Source organism: Anoplopoma fimbria, unplaced genomic scaffold (genome assembly GCF_027596085.1).
Source record: "Anoplopoma fimbria isolate UVic2021 breed Golden Eagle Sablefish unplaced genomic scaffold, Afim_UVic_2022 Un_contig_8269_pilon_pilon, whole genome shotgun sequence".
Lineage (NCBI taxonomy): Eukaryota > Metazoa > Chordata > Actinopteri > Perciformes > Anoplopomatidae > Anoplopoma > Anoplopoma fimbria.
Window position 1 is genome coordinate 1 of NW_026553094.1, and position 18,027 is coordinate 18,027.

An 18,027-nucleotide genomic window follows, 5' to 3' on the forward strand; every position below is an offset into this window, starting at 1 on the left:
GGACAGAATATTATATTCTTTGAGCACAGAAACTTGCTGCGAACACAACAAACACGCAGGTTTTCCAGTTACCTTTGTAAAAAAATAGGATGTGGTCCATTGTTAAAGCAAAAGACAAATGACTTGTGATGATGATTGAAAAGATTTATTTAAAATCCGCTGAGTATGTGGACCCGCTGAATCCTCCACCCCTTCAACATGGAGGCCTTGAAAAGCAGCACGTTGTTGGCGTCTTTTCCCAAGTGGAAGTGATGGAGGACGTCTTCAACTCTCTGCAGCAGCTCTCTGGACGGTGGCACCTTCATCTCCGGTGCTCTCCGATGTGCTGCTTGGTGGGGTTAGCAGGAGAGATGCCTCCTTGAGCCTCTGGAGATCTCTCTGGTCCACAACAAGGAAGGCTGCAGAGAGGAACTGGCAGAAGGAGCTGTAGAGACTGATGCTCAGAGACACGCTCTCTGGTGAAGCGCTGCATGCAGTGGAACAAGTCTAACTGATGGTGATGTTCAAGTTATACTTGTTCCTCGAGGCGCTGCTGTTCTCCAGGTTTCCAGACGTTGCCTCTGAGGTCCTCCAGGAGTCCCACAAGAGGTGCTCCTGAGCTCCAGCGTGCAGGACCCTGAAGGCAGCACAGCAGTCCCTAAAACAGTGAAAATAAATGTAATCAGAGTAAGAATACAGCATAAATAAAAAAGACTGGCATGGAGACAACAATAAACAAAACTATATAATGCAAGTAAGACAATATAAATAGTGTTTTCAGTTGAAACGTCTTCTTCATACCCGTCCACCCACTGGTAGTTGGCCTTCTCCACTCCAGCTGCAGTGTAGCGTTGAGACAGCCCCTCATACATCAGATGAAGGGACCGATCTCACTCTGACTGCAGCATCACCAGCTCAGGATCATCAGTTCTCCTTCATAATGGCGTAGGAGGACATGGTGCCGGACCCCAGCACGACTTTCATGGCCACTTTGCGGGTGTGATCTGACCTCAACGTGTCCAAAGGTCTCCTGTAGCAGCAGAGGGAGGTTCTTCTCCTGCAGGTAGGCCAGGTGAGCCCTCTCATACTTGAGATGGAGGGCCTCCGTCAGCTGCTTGGTCATGTCCTCTGGTGATCTGCCGCTGCGCCTCATCTCGTCCATCACCGATTTACAGACGGCCTTTTTATGAGTCAGGAGAGCCGGCACAATGTTACGGAGCGCTGCGGTAGCTTCTCCAGACACTGGGGCTCGTCAGCATGCCGCTGGTGCCGATGATGACTCTCGGCCTTCCAACACCGGATGAAGCTACCTGAGGGTTGGAACAACTGTGAAGACAGGGCAGGATGTAGCTGTTCTCACCCTCTCCATGATTGTGTGCTTCGGCTTCCAAATGAAAAAAGGATGGAGCTGAAAGTACTTTGGTGACGGCGTCTCAGAGGTGGAGTCTATGAGCTCAGGTGGAGGTGGATGAAGCCACAGTGACATCATGTTCATCAGGTGACGTTCTGGACGTGAACCGGTCCACAGACCCTCCAGCTCAGTCTTCATCCACAGCCTCTGCTGCTGAGACCGGCCACAGTGACGGAGGCTGAAGGCTCCCTCCGTCAGCAGCAAGAGGACGGAGTCCGTCTGTGACTCCTGTTCAGAACAAACGAGAGGAAACACATCCTGATGTTGTTGTTGTTTTTCCTGCTGTATTCAAATTAAATCAAACTGTGAACGTTACACACTTCATTTATGTGTTTTTGTATTTTTTTTTATTTATTTGGATTTCTAACAAAAAGACTCAGATTAAACTTTGAACTGTGCAAATTAAATATAAAAACTGACATTAAACATTTAATCAACAACATTGAAGCCAATGAATAAAAATCATCAGTTAATGCTAACGTTAGCTTCCTGTCAGAGGAAATGTCAGGGCCTTCAAGGTATTCAGAGTAGGCCCAAGAATCCTCAGAGGAAAAAAACAAAAACATCTAATTAATTTTATAAATAAAATAAATAAAAAACATATCTAATTAATTTTAAATAAAATAAAAAACATCTAATTAATTCTATAAATAAAATAAAAAACATCTAATTAATTTTATAAATGAAATAAAAAACATCTAATTAATTCTATAAATAAAAAAAACATCTAATTAATTTATAAATAAAATAAAAAACATCTAATTAATTCTATAAATAAAAAAAAAAAAATTAATTTTATAAATAAAATAAAAAACATTAATTCTATAAATAAAATAAAAAACATATCTAATTAATTATATAAATAAAATTAAAAAACATCTCTAATTCTATAAATAAAATAAAAAACATCTCTAATTAATTCTATAAATAAAATAACATTTCTAGTTAATTCTATAAATAAAATTAAATTCTAATTAAAATAAAAAACATTTAATTCTAAAAAAAAATAAAAAACATTTCTAATTAATTCTATAAATAAAATAAAAAACATTTCTAATTAATTCTACAAATAAAATACATTCTCCATAAATAAAATGACATATCTAATTAATTCTATAAATAAAATGAGACTCTGACTGCGTGTTCTGCTGCTTCTGCTTCAGATCTTTGTACCTGAACGCATCACCGTGGTTTCCGTAGTGTAGTGGTTATCACGTTCGCCTAACACGCGAAAGGTCCCCGGTTCGAGACCGGGCGGAAACATTGTTTTCTTTTCCACAAACATCAAGAAACAATAAAAACATAAACAAACACGCCATTTTAAAAATAAAAAAACATCCAATGAATTCTATAAATAAAATAAAAAACATCTAATTGATTTTATAATTAAAAAACATCTAATTCTAAAAATTAAAAGAAACATGTTTAATTCTAAAAAATAAAAAATATTTTTAATTCTAAAAATAAAAAATATTTTTAATTCTATAAATGAAATAAAAAACATTTAATTCTAAAATAAAACTATGTAATTAATTCTATAAATAAAATGAAAAACATGTCTAATTAATTCCATGAATAAAACACATTTCTAATTAATTCTATAAATAAAATAAAAAAACATCTAATTAATTCTATAAATGAAATAAAATAAAAAAACGTATCTAATCAATTCTATAAATAAAATAAAAAACATCTAATTCTATAAATAAAATAAAAAACATCTAATTCTATAAATAAAATAAAACATCTAATTCTATAAATGAAATAAAATATATCTAATTAATTCTATAAATAAAATAAAAAACATTTAATTCTAAAAATAAAACAAAATAAAATATAATATATAATATATATATAATATCATGCGTGTGATTTATTGTAAACAGCGCCCTTGTCCCATAGACCCCCATTGTATGGTTAAAAACAGTACTGCACAGCGAGTGTGTACGGCATCCTCGTTAGTATAGTGGACAGTATCTCCGCCTGTCACGCGGAAGACCGGGGTTCGATTCCCCGACGGGGAGTAACCTTTTTATGTTTTGGTTGACATTAGGGTTAACAGACAAAAAAGGTTAAACTTTAGGGTTAAAGTCATATTTTAACTTTAGGGTTCATATTTTAACTTTAGGTTAAAGTTCATATTTTATTTTAAAGTTCATATTTTAGGGTTAAAGGTTCATATTTTCTTTCGGGTTAAAGTTCATATTTTAACTTTAGGGTTAAAGGTCATATTTTAACTTTAGGGTTAAAGTTCATATTTTAACTTTAGGGTTAAAGGTCATATTTTAACTTTAGGGTTAAAGGTTCATATTTTAACTTTAGGGTTAAAGGTCATATTTTAACTTTAGGGTTAAAGGTCATATTTTAACTTTAGGGTTAAAGTTCATATTTTAACTTTAGGGTTAAAGTTAAAGGTCATATTTTAAGTTCATATTTTAGGGTTAAAGGTTCATATTTTAACTTTAGGGTTAAAGGTCATATTTTAACTTTAGGGTTAAAGGTCATATTTTAACTTTTGGGTTAAAGGTTATATTTTCTTTATTTTAACTTTTGGGTTAAAGGTCATATTTTAACTTTAGGGTTAAAGGTCATATTTTAACTTTAGGGTTAAAGGTCATATTTTAACTTTAGGGTTAAAGTTCATATTTTAGCTTTAGGGTTAAAGGTCATATTTTAACATTAGGGTTAAAGGTCATATTTTAACTTTAGGGTTAAAGGTCATATTTTAACTTTTGGGTTAAAGGTCATATTTTAACTTTTGGGTTAACAGACATCTTAAGCAGATTTTCTGAATGTTTAACTTTTATAAATACCGTCCCCATGAAGAGGACTGAGTCTGTCACTTCCTGTTCAAAACCAATGAAAGGAAACAGATCGTGGTTCGCTGGAGTCCCAAAGCCTTAGAAATGGCTTTGTAACACTTTCCAGACTGATACATGTCAATTACTTTGTTTCTCATCTGTTCTTGAATTTCTTTAGATCGGCATGATGATGATCTTTAGCCTGCTTCACTTTGTCAGACAGGTTCTATTTTAGTGATTTCTTGATTCAACAGGTCTGGCAGTAATCAGGCCTGGGTGTGGCTTGTGCAATTGAACTCAGCTTTCCAAAAAATGTGGTTAATCACAGTTCATTCATGATTTATCAACGGGGGGGCAATTACTTTTTCACATAGGGCCAGGTAGGTTTGGATAGCTTTTTTCCCCTTAATAAATGAAATCATCATTTAAAAACTGCATTTTGTATTTACTCGGGTTATCTTTGTCTAATATTAAAATTAGTTTGATGATCTGAAACATTTAAGTGTGACAAATATGAAAAAAAATAAGGAACCAGGAAGGGGTCAAATACTTTTTCACAGCACTGTATATATGTATATATATATATATATATATATATATATATATATATATATATATAGAGAGAGAGAGAGAGAGAGAGAGAGAGAGAGAGAGAGATATAGATATGTAGATGATAAAGGAAAATAAGAGACAACGTAGGGTTTTGTGCACTCCTATTAGTCAGGATAATGATGAATGTATTTGGGTGGTTTGTCCATAAGATAAGATAAGATATGATAAGATAATCCTTTATTCGTCCCACAGCGGGGACATTTGCAGGATTACAGCAGCAGAGAGGAAACAAGAGAAATGAGTAAAAACAAGTGTTATAAATAATCAGACAGTAATTAATGTAACTCAAAGGTCATCTCTGTCGTTGAGCTGTTTCATGTGTTCACACAGTAAGTCTGAACTTCTCAACACGCCAGCAGAGAAACACGAAACTATTGATTCTCTTCTGTGTTCCTGAACGCATCATTCTAACAGTTTTCTGTGAGCTTCATTAACATGACGTCAGCAAGGATAACAAGGTGGATGTTTTTCCTCCGGTTCCTGAACGCAACAGTTTCCGTAGTGTAGTGGTTATCACGTTCGCCTAACACGCGAAAGGTCCCCGGTTCGAGACCGGGCGGAAACATTGTTTTCTTTTCCACAAACATCAAGAAACTATAAAAACATAAACAAACTAATCAAAGGTTCTCTGGCCGACACGTTTAATTCATATTAATAATTATAATAATAATAATAATATCTTTGTTTATATAGAACCTTCAAAAACAAGGTTTACAAAGTGCTGACAGACAGCGAAACATTAAAAACAATCGTTAGGATGAAACTAAACCAAGAAACAAAATGAAACAACAAGTGAACATCCAAAGAAACCAACAAAATGAATAAAATCAAGTGAAATAGGTAAACATAAAATAGTAAACGATTATAAGATAAAATATTATATTTATATAGACCGGGCGGAAACATGTTTTCTTCTCTTCTTGCTTCAAGTCTTAATTATGGTAAAGTTTCATGTTTGTGTCCAGCACAGAATAAACTCCTGAAAGAAAGAACTGCTTTAAGACACAACGTTTAGAGTGAGAACGGGTTTCATGTCAAAATGAGTTTCATAACTAATCTGGAGATAAATCTGATGGATTATTGCTTATTTAGAAAAACAAAAACAGCCAGAGTGCCCCTCCCCCCCCTCCAGTGTACTTTATTATGAAAACTGTGAACAAACGTTTAAATACACTGTTTTTTAAGCGGTTCCTGAACGCGTCATCTGTACCAGGTTTCCGTAGTGTAGTGGTTATCACGTTCGCCTCACACGCGAAAGGTCCCCGGTTCGAAACCGGGCGGAAACACATCTTGTTTTTTTTTTGTCCATATAGGTTTTGTTGAATGTCCATCTCACTGTTTTCTACTGATCACTGATTAAATTACATTTTGGTGGCACTAAAGACCTCAGCCTTAATATTCTTAAAGACAAAACAATGGCAGAGCCGTGATAAAACACTTTGTTTTCTCTATGCTGCTGCCTGACGGTCTAATAAGCATGTTTTTGTCGCTTCGTAAACACGATGTGGGTCATGTTACCCTTTGCTTGTTAAGTGAAATATGAATTAGTCGATACAATCTTCAGAAATGACCTCCTATTTGTGAAGAGGCCAGAAGAAACTATGTGTAAGTGTCCACAATAGTGTTGCATGCTGGTAGAGTTTGCATTATTACTTCTGTATTTGTTATGTTGCTTTATGTCTACCGTGTTACTGTGTGTCCCTGAACGCATCATTGCCATGGAGTGGAAAACAGCGCCGCCAAGAACCTGTGTGGCCAAAAATATATCACACCCGTAGTGGTAAGAACTACCATAGAGAATGAATGGAAAAAGTTTAGGGAGTTTAGCTCTGCTGTTCCTGACAAAGAGGTCAACGGTTCGAAACATGTTTTTGTGCTGAATGAAACCAGTTCTAAACTGCTATTAATATATATATATATATATATTAATAGCAGTTTATATATATATATATATATATATATATATATATATATATATAATATATTCTTTTTTTTGCTCATTATCTCAGACGTCTCTCTCACCAGTGATGTTTTCGGGCTATTCCTCCAGAAATGTTTCAGTCTCTACCCAAAACTCATGAGCAGAGGTGAGTCTCTTATTGTGTCTGTCATAAATGAAACTTAAAAAGCCTGATTAAGTTGAGCAGATCCTCACCTGGTGGCTTAAACATGTTTTTTCACTAATGGAGGTCTTTTTGGAAATTCAGCGTGTTGCTGGTAAACAGGCGTTTGTATTAATTCTATTGTCATGCGTGTAATTTATCAAAACAACGAAACATTTTCTCCTCATTGTCACAAATGATCACACACAGACGTTGTGATTGTTTTTTTATTCAGCTTTGTTTTGAGGACGTTCAGGTTAATAATCACAGGAAACGCTAACAAAAGACATTTTACAGCAGCAGCGTCCTGCTCACAGTCAGCTGACAGAAAGCGTCTCAAAATGAAATCAGTGTACGAAATACTTCAAGAGTCTCGAACACTATGTCCTCTCAAATTTAGATAATTTACCTCATTTTTTGATTCTTTTTATAATGTTTTCGGGTTGTCCATCCATTCTCATAAACACGGTTATCTCAGGAACACCTTGAGGGAACTTTTCAAATTAAACCTCCACCTCACAAAACGCAGAATTGACGTCCTTTTTATGACAATTGAAAATAAAGAACCACAAAGCCAGAATTCTTCAAACTACACAGGTAACAACGAGGAAATAAAAACGTCCTCAAAAATACACCAAAATAACAAAACATGAGAAACTCAATCCTGCTGATTTTAAATATTTAAATACTCATTAAAGGTATCCAGATGTGTGTAATAGTACACCGGCTTTGTAGAGGTGTGAGGTGAAAATAATTTATTATAGTAATAGTACAGTTACTCGACTACTCTGCTGAAGTTTAATTTCCAGGTACTTTTACTTTACTTGAGTTATTTTATTTACCAACTGCTTCGTTTTGGAAGCTAATATTGTACGCTATTTTTAATGCACTACATTTATTTAATAACTTTAATGAATTTGCAGATTCATAATAAAGCAAAATAAACGAAAAAATGATCATGTTAGTATTATAAATTAAACTACCAGCAATATATAAAGTAATAAAAATGAGCTCCATCTTCACCAGCTGCAACATTAAAGTCATGAAGATATTAATAAAGATAGAGTTAATGTTACTATAAACAAATTATTTAGGATGTATACTATTTAATAATACACCATAGTTTATTAGTTTATTTGAGGAAGTTGCATTAAATGGAAAAACTCAAGTAAAGTAGGCAACAAGTACATTCAAATTATACTTCAGTACTAAGTAAATGTACTTAGTCACATCCCTTCACTTCTAATACCAGAAAACAAAGTTCTTTGTAGATCTAGCCTTTTTAATTTACTTTAAAATGTTCACAATTTTCTTATCAATGATAAATATTTGAGTACTTTTACTTCTGGTACTTTGATGCTAATACTACTTTAACTTAACTTAACTTGTAACAAAGTATTGTGACATTGTGGTATTACTATTTTTTAAAGATTTCTTCCACCACTGTCGGTTCATGAGACCTTAAAGAGATTTATTTTTTTAACGTTTCATTGTTTAAATTTGTTAAATTTCTTTTTTCCTTTGCTGCATATAGAGAGGCTTTTAGCAGTAAAGAAAATATGTTAACGAGCAGCTGATGGTGATGATTTCGCACACTGAATTAAACGTCATGTAAATCAGCAGCCACTCGGCCGAACACGTGTAGGATCAGAGCGTTTGATTTGTTGAACTAAATATAAATGAAGCGCTTCCTGTGTTTGGTAGCGGTCCATCTGAGGCTCTCTAGTCCAGAGTGTAGATGTTCTCCTGGACCGGTCTCCTCATCCGGATCTCATAGATGATGTGAGGAGGCTCCTCAGAGGAGAAACTGGAGGAGAGAGTTTGAGTTTACCAGCACGTCTCGGAGACACAAACAGGCATTTCTGTCAATTTACAGAGAGCGAAGTGAAACCAGAACTTCCAGGTTCTGATCCAGAAGTAAAAAAAATCATTATTTATTCAAACCTTCAGTAAATTTCTTCTGAGATTCTTTTAAATGTAAATTTTAGCAGCATGAACTTTTTCTTTACAGTACAACACTCATATCTTTACTTTAATGTTTAATACAAACACATTTCCCCTTTTCAGTAAAAGATCTATATACTTATATACTTTTTGCTTCTTTAACTTGTTCATTCTTTAACCGTCCAGCTCTCAAATCTGTCCGTCTCCTCTCCGTTAGTCTCACTGTGTTGGACAACTTTCTCCTGCGATGCTCCTAAACTATCCCACAATGCATCACTCGTCATTAGCTCGCCAAAATCGAAGATGGCCGTATCAAACAGCCCGTGTTTAACTCACCAGCCGGTCTTTAAGGCTCTTCTGTATAATCCACCTGGAGAAGGAAATAAGATTTAGTGTGTTTATCCTGAAGGCTTACACCACATTTAGTTTGAAGCAAAGCACAAAAATAACAAATATTCTGCGTTGCATCCTATAAATATTGTTTTATGGAGACGCTGTTTGAAGGAACAGCAGAGAAAACGTACGTTTGAAGGCCAGAAAGAGGAAAACTGACGCCAAGATCAACAAAACGCTGAGGGAGAGAGAGAGGACGGGAGCGTTGATCTGAAGGGAGAGAGACGGCAGAGAGTCCTCCACCTGAATCAAAGAGAGAGAATTTAAAGTTAGACTCCTTAAAATGTTCAACATCAAACTATAAATGTGATGCTATTCAAGGCCAGTTTCCAATGTGATGACGGAAAGATTCAAAGCCATCAGGAGACGCTGTAAAAGCTCTGATCCGTCTGTGTATTATGGTCTGTACGAGGAGTCGTGGTTGCTCACTGTGCCGGTGTCGGAGCGCAGCAGGGTGGAGTTCCTCCTCAGAAGGTCCAGCTGAGACGACAACAGCGTTTTCCAGTTTACTGCACAAAAAGAGACACAATCACTTTAAAATAAACTTTTATTTTGTGTTGATTTGTGGAGCTGAAACTCTACAAACAGTCAGAGTTTGATTCATTACTGCGAGATCATTAGTTGAGACGGATCAATGTTCAGCTAATTTTCTATAACCAGTTTAGCATTAAATAATTATTGAATTAGCAAGCTAAGCTAACCAGCTGAATGCTAGTTAGCTGGCTAGCTTGCTTATTCCACCATGCTTTAATGCTACGCTGGTTCTCATCAGGCGATAAGAAATGTGCTCTCCTATTTTGTGACAAAGGTGTGTAAACAAAGCAGTTGTTAATTTGACTAATTTACCCTAATTAACCCTTTAAGCTTTGTAAAGTTACTACTCCACTGCTTGTATTAGTTGTAACCTCATAAGTCCATGACTTTAGTCCACTACATTAGTCCTAACTGTAACGGTACACATAAAAATGGCCGCCGCTGTCACCATCTTGCTATATTGATTTTTAAATGGGAAACATCTACTCTGCTCCTTTCTTATTTCAATGGTTGAACGTCGGCAGGTAGTTCTGTGGCTCACCTGTGGAGGCCGACGGCTCCGTGACTTGACTGGCCGTTGCTGATGTCGTTGTCGTTGGAGGAGTACTGGTGGCCGGAGCTGAGAAGGAGAAGAACAGATTAAACTAAAGATTAACTCAATTTTTTCGGCTGTTTTAGGTCACAAAATGAAAGATTGTAAACATTCCTAAGATTTTAAGGCTTAATGTTTCAACATGGACATTTTCCAAGTCTACTTCATTAGTAGATGTTGAGATATTTCCTCGGCTAAGGGGAAAATTTGACCTGCTGGTGACGCGACAGCACAAGTCAGAAGATCAATGAAGCCAGTATGATTCATCCTCTGGGTACCATGAATGTCTGCACAACAGTTTCTGACAATTTGTCAAGTAGATGTTTGGATATATCAGAGGTTAAGGGAAAACTTTGTCCTGCTTGTGACGCAACAGACAATAAGGGGATGATCAAGGTCAGTAGGATTCATCCTCTGGGAACCCTGAATGTCTGAACCAAAGCTTCTGGAAAACAAACAAGTGGATGTTGAACAGGATGTAGAACAAGTGTGGTTCGGCTCACCTTTGACCACTCTCAGGTTCATGATCACCTTCTTGTCGTTGAAGATCCCGTCGACGTCCACCCTGCAGCAGTACGGCCCGCTATCCGTCCGCCTCACGTTCAGGATGTCCAGGTCCATCTGTCCGTCCAGGACGTCCCCGTCAGCCGGTACCGATCCGCCACCTGTAGGGGTCAGGGGTCAGCGTTAGACCACCGTGGGTGTGAACCACAGACTGTACATAAGAAGTGGACGTAGTCATGGTGACGTCACCCATTGGTTTGTGGACTGACGTTTTGAAGCCGCAAGTTCGGTGATTTCACTGTCGCCATTTTGGATTACGGCCGTCGCCATGTTGTTTTTTGCAACAAATTAACAAAAGTGACCATATCTGGACTGAGGAGGAGTGACGTAGAGACGCCGTATACGTCTCTGGTGTCGACCTGTCAATCAGTGTGTAGCCCCGCCCTAAAGCATCCCCTGCTTTATGGTCTGTTTGACTCTAAATGGAGCATCATTTACTAAATGAACATCATGCTGTATTGAAGAAGACTTGAAACTAGAGATTGAGACCATAAAGTCATGTTTACAATGTTTACTGAGGGAATAAATCAAGAGAGAAGTAGAGTCATTTTCTCATAGACTTCTATACAACCAGAGGAGTCGCCCCCTGGTGGACAGCAGAGAGAATGCAAGAACTGAATCTTTTGGTTCTCCCTGAGGAAGCCTGACCTTAGAGATGACGCCGTGCTCGTCCGTCTGCACCAGGATGTTGTTGCACCAGAAGGTCCCGCAGCCGCGACCCCAGCAGACCCGACTCAGGCCGAACCGCTTCACAGAGTACTGACAGGACAGAGAGGCCACGCCCCCCTCCGCCACTTTAAATCCGCAAACGGACGAAAACCGCCCACCTGCAGCACAGACACAAACAGAGGCCAAAGAGAAAGTCTATGTATTTATATACAATCAGTAAATATACATTCAATACATATTTATACACAAGCAGTAAATACATATTCAATACATATGTATGGACACAGAACATATATATTCACTAGATATGAATAATCAAGCACTAAATATATATTTATTACATATTTAGAATGTGACAGTAAAAGTACTTATTACTCACAATTAAAATACTCTGTTGAACAAATACCACATGGTAAAATTACTTTGTTGCAGTAAATATACTAATACCGTACAGTACAAGTACTCTGTTACAGTAAAGGAACTAATACCAAAGTGTAAAAGATAATGTGTTACAGTAAAAGTACTTATACCGCACAGTATAAAATCTATGTTACAGTAAAAATACTAATACCACGGTGTAAAAATTATTTGTTACAGTAAAAGTACTTTTACCGAACAGTAAAAATACTCTTTTTCAGTAAAAGTACTAATACCACACAGTACCAGTACTCTGTTACAGTAAAGGTACTAATATCGCACACTACCAATACTCTATTTCAGTAAAAGTACTAATACCACACAGTAAAAATACACTGTAACAGTTAAAGTGCTAATAACACACTTTCAAAGTACTCTTTTCCAGTAAAAGTATTAATGTTTCACAGTAAAACTACTCAGTTATACTCTTACAGTAAACATCAAAAAGTGACACCAAATACTTCAACCATCAATATATTTTCACATACATTTTTCTGTCTATTGACGTTATTCATTGTTTTAGCTGAACTTTGTTTGTTTTTTGTGCAAAATTCCTAATTTGTGAAGTAATAAAAATAAATGTAGTGCAGTAAAAAGTACAATATTTCCCTGTGAGAAGAAGTGGAGTAGATGTAGTGTACAAAAGACGACTTCAAATGTTGTACTTTAGTAGAGTACTTGAGTAAATATACTTAGTTACATTCCACCGCTGTTGTGTTGTGATGTCAGCAGTTTGTGTCTCACCTGACAGGACGAAGAGGAAGATGATAAAGGTCTGAGGCGTTCGACAGCGGCGAGGCGAGACGGCGGCCATCCTGTGAGAGAGTGTGTGTGTGTGTGTGTGTGTTCATTGTCCAGCTAAACGACAACACAGTGTGTCTCTGTGACGGAGCTGAGGGAAGGGCCAGAGACACACAGTGTGTTTGTGTGACGTCTAGATGATGAAGTCTTCATTGATTCATTCAATCAGCCATTAATGTCTAAAAAAGTTGTTTGATTTCAATGTGTCTTTTTAACTGAGAAGCCTGGAAGAGATTTGATCTGTCCAGTTCTTTGGATCCCTTTTCTGTTGGTAAACACAGTGACGTATTATGTACATAAAGTTTACATCAACCAACAGGGCCACATTAGCCAAGCGCAGGGAGGAGATGTGTTATTATGAATGTAGCATTCGAGCACTAAGATTGGCCTGGCGTCCATGATTGGCGTAGGTGCCATCCTGGTCAATGCTCACTCTAACCAGTGGTTTTTGCCTTAACCAGCTTCACGTGTACTCCTACAACAACACAGTGACAAACTCAGGCCTGTCGGTTATTTCTCAGCTAAACTCCATCCCGTAGCTAGAAGTTTTCCAAAATGTCTGTGCGCCGTCGCTGCAGCGGAAAAAGCTGTTAATGCCTCACGTGACATCGTGGGTTATTCTCCTCTCACCATTCTGGTGCCTCACGCTGTTAGCCACATCCTGCTTGAGCAGAAAACCTCTCATCTGTCTGCAGCCAGATACATGAGATACCACACTGTTTTGCTTGATTTGCCCCATGTGACTGTTAGGAGATGTACCACCCTTAACCCAGCCTGTCTCCTTCCAGGGCTTGAGGATGGTGAACCTCACTGTTGTATTGCTGAACTCCAACATGTTTGCTCTCCTCGTACTGATCTCTCTGATGCTCCTCTGCCTAATCCTGACCTTGTCTTTTATGTAGATGGATCCGCATCACGGGACCCAGTCACTGGCCTCTCCAGAGCTGGCTACGCTGCTGTTTCTGACCATGAAGTTGTCCTCTCCGAACCCTCCCTTCTCCTTAACAGCACAGGCAGCAACAGAAGCATGCAAACTGGCGGCCGGTAAAACAGTTAACATTTATACTGATAGCAGATACGCCTTTGGTGTTGTGCATGATTTTGGCGCCCTTTGGAAACACAGGGCGTTTCTCACATTTTCTCACTTCGGCTGGCAAAGCCATCCAACACTGACAAAGTCTCTGCCCTGCTTGAGGCTGTACTTCTGCCTGCAGGCATCGCCGTGTTTAAATGTGCTCCACATACTCATAAAAATGATTTGTTTTCCACAGGAAATGCTAGAGCAGACGCGGCTGCTACAGCTGCTTCCTGCCTACAGCTTCCACCTACTCCTAAACACACGGCTCACAACCTGCCTTCACTCACATCCTCACTTACTGACATACAGTCACTTTCTGATCCCTCTCAACGAGCTCTCTGGCGGAGATGTGGCTGTAAATTCTCTGATGACGTTTGGTGGGGCCCTGATGGTAAACCATGCCTCCAGAAAGCCCTGTTTCCCCATTATGCTAAGTTGACACATGGGTTTGACCATGTGTCAAAAGGGGGGATGCTATCTATGATAACTGAACATTGGTTTACAAAGGGCTTTTCAACATTTGCTCAAAAACACTGCCAGAGCTGCATGACATGTGCCACACATAACACGGGCAGACCTGTTGTTGTGACACCAAGCAGCACGTCCTCCTCCAACGCGACCATTTGAAAACCTTATGATGGACTTCATAGAGCTAAGTCCGGCCGAGGGTAAGAAATACTGTTTGGTAATGGAATGGTAATGAAAGCATGGTGCAACTACACAGGAAACATATGTTTAAATTTAAGAGGCTGGTCGGATATGAGTTACGACTTAATCGTTCATCCTCAAGAGATCGAGACTGCTGCAGATGCTAACCACCTGCTGCAAATCCCCAGGGGGATGATGGGAAACACCCGGCTCTCTTCTGATCTCAGAGCTGATTGGTTTAGATGTCATTTTCTAGACCTTTTCCAGAATTTGCCCCAGAATCATCTATTACATATAAGCTAACTGAATATAGTAATATATTTAATCCACCAAGCATTTTGAAAGTTATTTTGTTGTGGTTACTCTGAAAGTAAAAACATGCAGTCCATCCGTACCTTTGGGAGGGTTAGGGTTATATGGAGGATTTAGGCCTGAAATGTTGTGTTGACTACTTAAATAAACCTTATATGTATCAATTAAACTCCTAAACATGAATCAATCCAACTAAATCTGAATAAAGGACGTTGTTTCTGTTTGCTGATGAAATGAAAAGAAAAACAGAAATATCACCGTTTTAAGAGCATGAACAGACGATCAGTTTTTACTGTTGGAAGAAAATACTGGACTACAAAAGGACTTTGTATCTGTAACAAACACACACACACACACACACACACACACACACACACACACACACACACACACACACACACACACACACACACACACTGACCCTGGCTGTGTGGAGACGTCGCAGAAACACAGAGGACTCATTATCGACACCAAATATTTCTGTTTTTACCCTCCTACGTCTCTGTTCATCCCCAAACTGGCAAACCTGAGAGGCTTTTCATTTGAAAAACAGGCACAGTAGTTTAACCCTAACATGTTTTAACTTTGAGTGATAAACATTTACAACATCGGCACCCTAAGGACTCCTGGTGATCGAGAAAAAGAAATGTTTAACAAGATTTAGTTCTTTTTTAAACTACAATATGAATAAAAAAGGCACAAAAAAACAATTTGAATGAGTATTACAGTTGGTTTACTCACAGAGGAGGAAGTGGGTGTGGTTTGTTGGCGCTGTTCTCTGTACAGTTGGCAAGAGACTTCACTTCTCTTAGAGTCATAGGAGAGTGAACCATTGTGAAGACTTGTCTCACCTGACCATGAATCTCCAAAGAAACGAGAGAGGACATTGGTACCACGAAGTTAAAGGAGAGCACTTGAATCTGGAGGATTTGAAAGAGAGAGCTCGAGGAGTTCCTAACAAATACCTCTTCAAAGACAACATCCCGCGATACCCTGAACCAGAGTTTCATGTGCGCCATCTGAAACACGACACAGATGGAAATGGATTACATGGCATCAGGGGGGATGAAGGCTTCAGGAACCCGGGGGAAGACTCTCTGCTGTGGTGGAGTCTGGTTGTGGAACCCGACGAGATCACAGCAGCTGAGACGAGGCTCCTGGAGACCACCTACCCGGACCGGACGGAGGAGCAGGCCCAGAACCAGGGGAGCTTCCTGAGGAAGTTTGCCACCTCCCCGGCCTTCATGAAGACCTCCAGGATGGGCTCCTACCGCTTCACCTTCCCTCTGGAGGAGGTGCTGGATGCTTACAGGGAGCAGGTACCGAGGGTCGGGGCTCAAACAGTCAGAATACTATGGGTCTGATTCAGATGAGTTCTTAATACGTCCTATAAGAATTAATTATTATTATTATTTCTGCTTTAAACACAGTAAACTGTCAACAACAGCTCAGTTCATTAAGGAGACTTTGATGGGTGTATTTTTAATGCTCAGTGGGTCGTGTGTTAAAACCTGTTTCATTGTCTACAGTTCTGTGATGGTGAGCCGCCCGTCATGCGGGTGTATAGCACCCACCTTTACAAACAGGAAGTGATGTACGCAGTGCTGGTCCACAGCCCCGCCCATAACAGGAAGTTCTCACGTTATCCTTTGCTGTCCGACGACCCAAACGGCGTCTGCACTTACAAGGACGGCCGTTTCATCTGGAGGAGTCAGGCCATGAGTGAGACACATGAGTAAGAACTAACCACAGACACTCAACTGTCCCACTGTTATTACAGACACTGAACTAACCACAGACACTCAGCTGTCCCACTGTTATTACAGACACTGAACTAACCACAGACACCAGCTGTCCCACTGTTATTACAGACACTGAACTAACCACAGACACTCAGCTGTCCCACTGTTATTACAGACACTGAACTAACCACAGACACTCAGCTGTCCCACTGTTATTAACAGAACCTGGATGTTCTGGTTCCCAGTTGGTTCTCTATAGATTCCATGGCTGCAGTAATAATAGACCTGATAGCTGAAGTTAGTGAAAGGGTTCAAATGTTTTCTTTGTCTCTGTTTTATTTTGTCAGATATGAGTTGGTCTGGAGACCTGATCAAAACCTGATGAAAGGTCGGTATGTGTATGACCGTCCCGAGTATTATGTGTGGGATCATGTTGCTGTCGCCCTGCACGTGGAGAACCAGGTACTCTCACCTCTCGTCTTTTACCCTCTCTGCTCTTTGTTGTCAAGTCCTTTCTGTCAAGATCCACTTGGGTCGGGACATCCCAAATGCATTTTTGAGGCTTTTCTCAGGTGAACTGTTGTGTAAAAAGTAGCCAACATCTAAACTTCAGTGTTTTATTCCTTCTTACCCCATGGCTCAAGTTATTTAATTGTTTGTTTCAAATTCCATTACCTCCAACATGACTTGAATGCACCATGAGCTATGTATGTTATCAGAGCCTCATCGAAGCTGAAGCGATGAAGTGCACATGTCTCTGTACATAGGTACATAAGTAGATACTGATCTGAGAATATTTACTGAATTCACTGTAAATACATGAAATGTGAGAGTCGAACCTGTAAACACACACAGATCCATCTTCACACCTTCATTTTAAATTCTTGTCATTTAGGATTACAAACACTGCAGTTGTTCTGCTCGTCATCTTCTTTTGTTCTTTTTCCGCTTTAGGTTCTGAAATTTGATGCCGGACGACTGAGAGAGAACCTCAAGTTCTGCAACGCAGGACCTGTAACGCTCCCTGGTGCCACATTTGAAGACTTCAAAGAGGCTGAAGAGACTGTTCAAGATTTGTGGCCTGACCAACTCCTCACCACTGAATAAGAGCTAAATTAATTAACTGTCAAATACAAACGAAAAAAGTAATATATTCAAATCAGAGTCAGCAGCGTTCTTTTTATTGGAAATGTTAGCTTGAGAGAGCATAGTAGGTTGTATGTGTGTAAATGTAGATTTATGTACATGTAGGTTGGTGTTTGTGGCAGTATAATCCTGACATCCTGCCTTTACTTGGTAAACACTGTATATTTTTACTCCACTACATCTCAGAGGTATATAGTGTCCTTGTTGTTGCACAACATGTATCTGACAGCTTTGGTTACTTTGCAGATTTTGGTAATAATATAAACTAATGATAACAAATAA

General features: G+C 38.7%; 1 protein-coding gene, 4 non-coding genes and 1 pseudogene across 5 annotated transcripts; 5 read left to right on the top strand and 1 right to left on the bottom strand.

Annotated features, from left to right (window-relative positions):
• Positions 1 to 2,580: 2,580 nt before the first annotated feature.
• Positions 2,581 to 2,653, top strand: trnav-aac (transfer RNA valine (anticodon AAC)). The gene has a single exon. It is a non-coding gene; the product is annotated as a tRNA-Val (tRNA).
• A 689-nt stretch (positions 2,654 to 3,342) lies between these two features.
• Positions 3,343 to 3,414, top strand: trnad-guc (transfer RNA aspartic acid (anticodon GUC)). The gene has a single exon. It is a non-coding gene; the product is annotated as a tRNA-Asp (tRNA).
• Positions 3,415 to 5,295: 1,881 nt separating this feature from the next.
• On the top strand, positions 5,296 to 5,368 carry trnav-aac (transfer RNA valine (anticodon AAC)). The gene has a single exon. It is a non-coding gene; the product is annotated as a tRNA-Val (tRNA).
• A 648-nt stretch (positions 5,369 to 6,016) lies between these two features.
• Positions 6,017 to 6,089, top strand: trnav-cac (transfer RNA valine (anticodon CAC)). The gene has a single exon. It is a non-coding gene; the product is annotated as a tRNA-Val (tRNA).
• A 2,538-nt stretch (positions 6,090 to 8,627) lies between these two features.
• On the bottom strand, positions 8,628 to 12,838 carry LOC129116311 (hepatitis A virus cellular receptor 1 homolog; annotated as a pseudogene).
• A 2,746-nt stretch (positions 12,839 to 15,584) lies between these two features.
• LOC129116308 (uncharacterized) lies at positions 15,585 to 17,731 on the top strand. Its single transcript, XM_054627263.1, has 4 exons — positions 15,585 to 16,176; positions 16,387 to 16,592; positions 16,947 to 17,061; positions 17,554 to 17,731. The coding sequence occupies exons 1-4, from the start codon at positions 15,715 to 15,717 to the stop codon at positions 17,704 to 17,706; spliced, it is 936 nt and encodes a 311-aa protein (XP_054483238.1). The 5' UTR covers positions 15,585 to 15,714; the 3' UTR covers positions 17,707 to 17,731.
• Positions 17,732 to 18,027: the final 296 nt, after the last annotated feature.

Bases quoted from the DNA above. Each gene is read 5' to 3' on its own strand.
- LOC129116308 (XM_054627263.1), top strand. From the start codon at position 15,715: ATGAATCTCCAAAGAAACGAGAGAGGACATTGGTACCACGAAGTTAAA. The intron at 16,177-16,386 runs GTACCGAGGGTC...CATTGTCTACAG, and splicing joins TGGATGCTTACAGGGAGCAG to TTCTGTGATGGTGAGCCGCC. The intron at 17,062-17,553 runs GTACTCTCACCT...TTTCCGCTTTAG, and splicing joins CCCTGCACGTGGAGAACCAG to GTTCTGAAATTTGATGCCGG.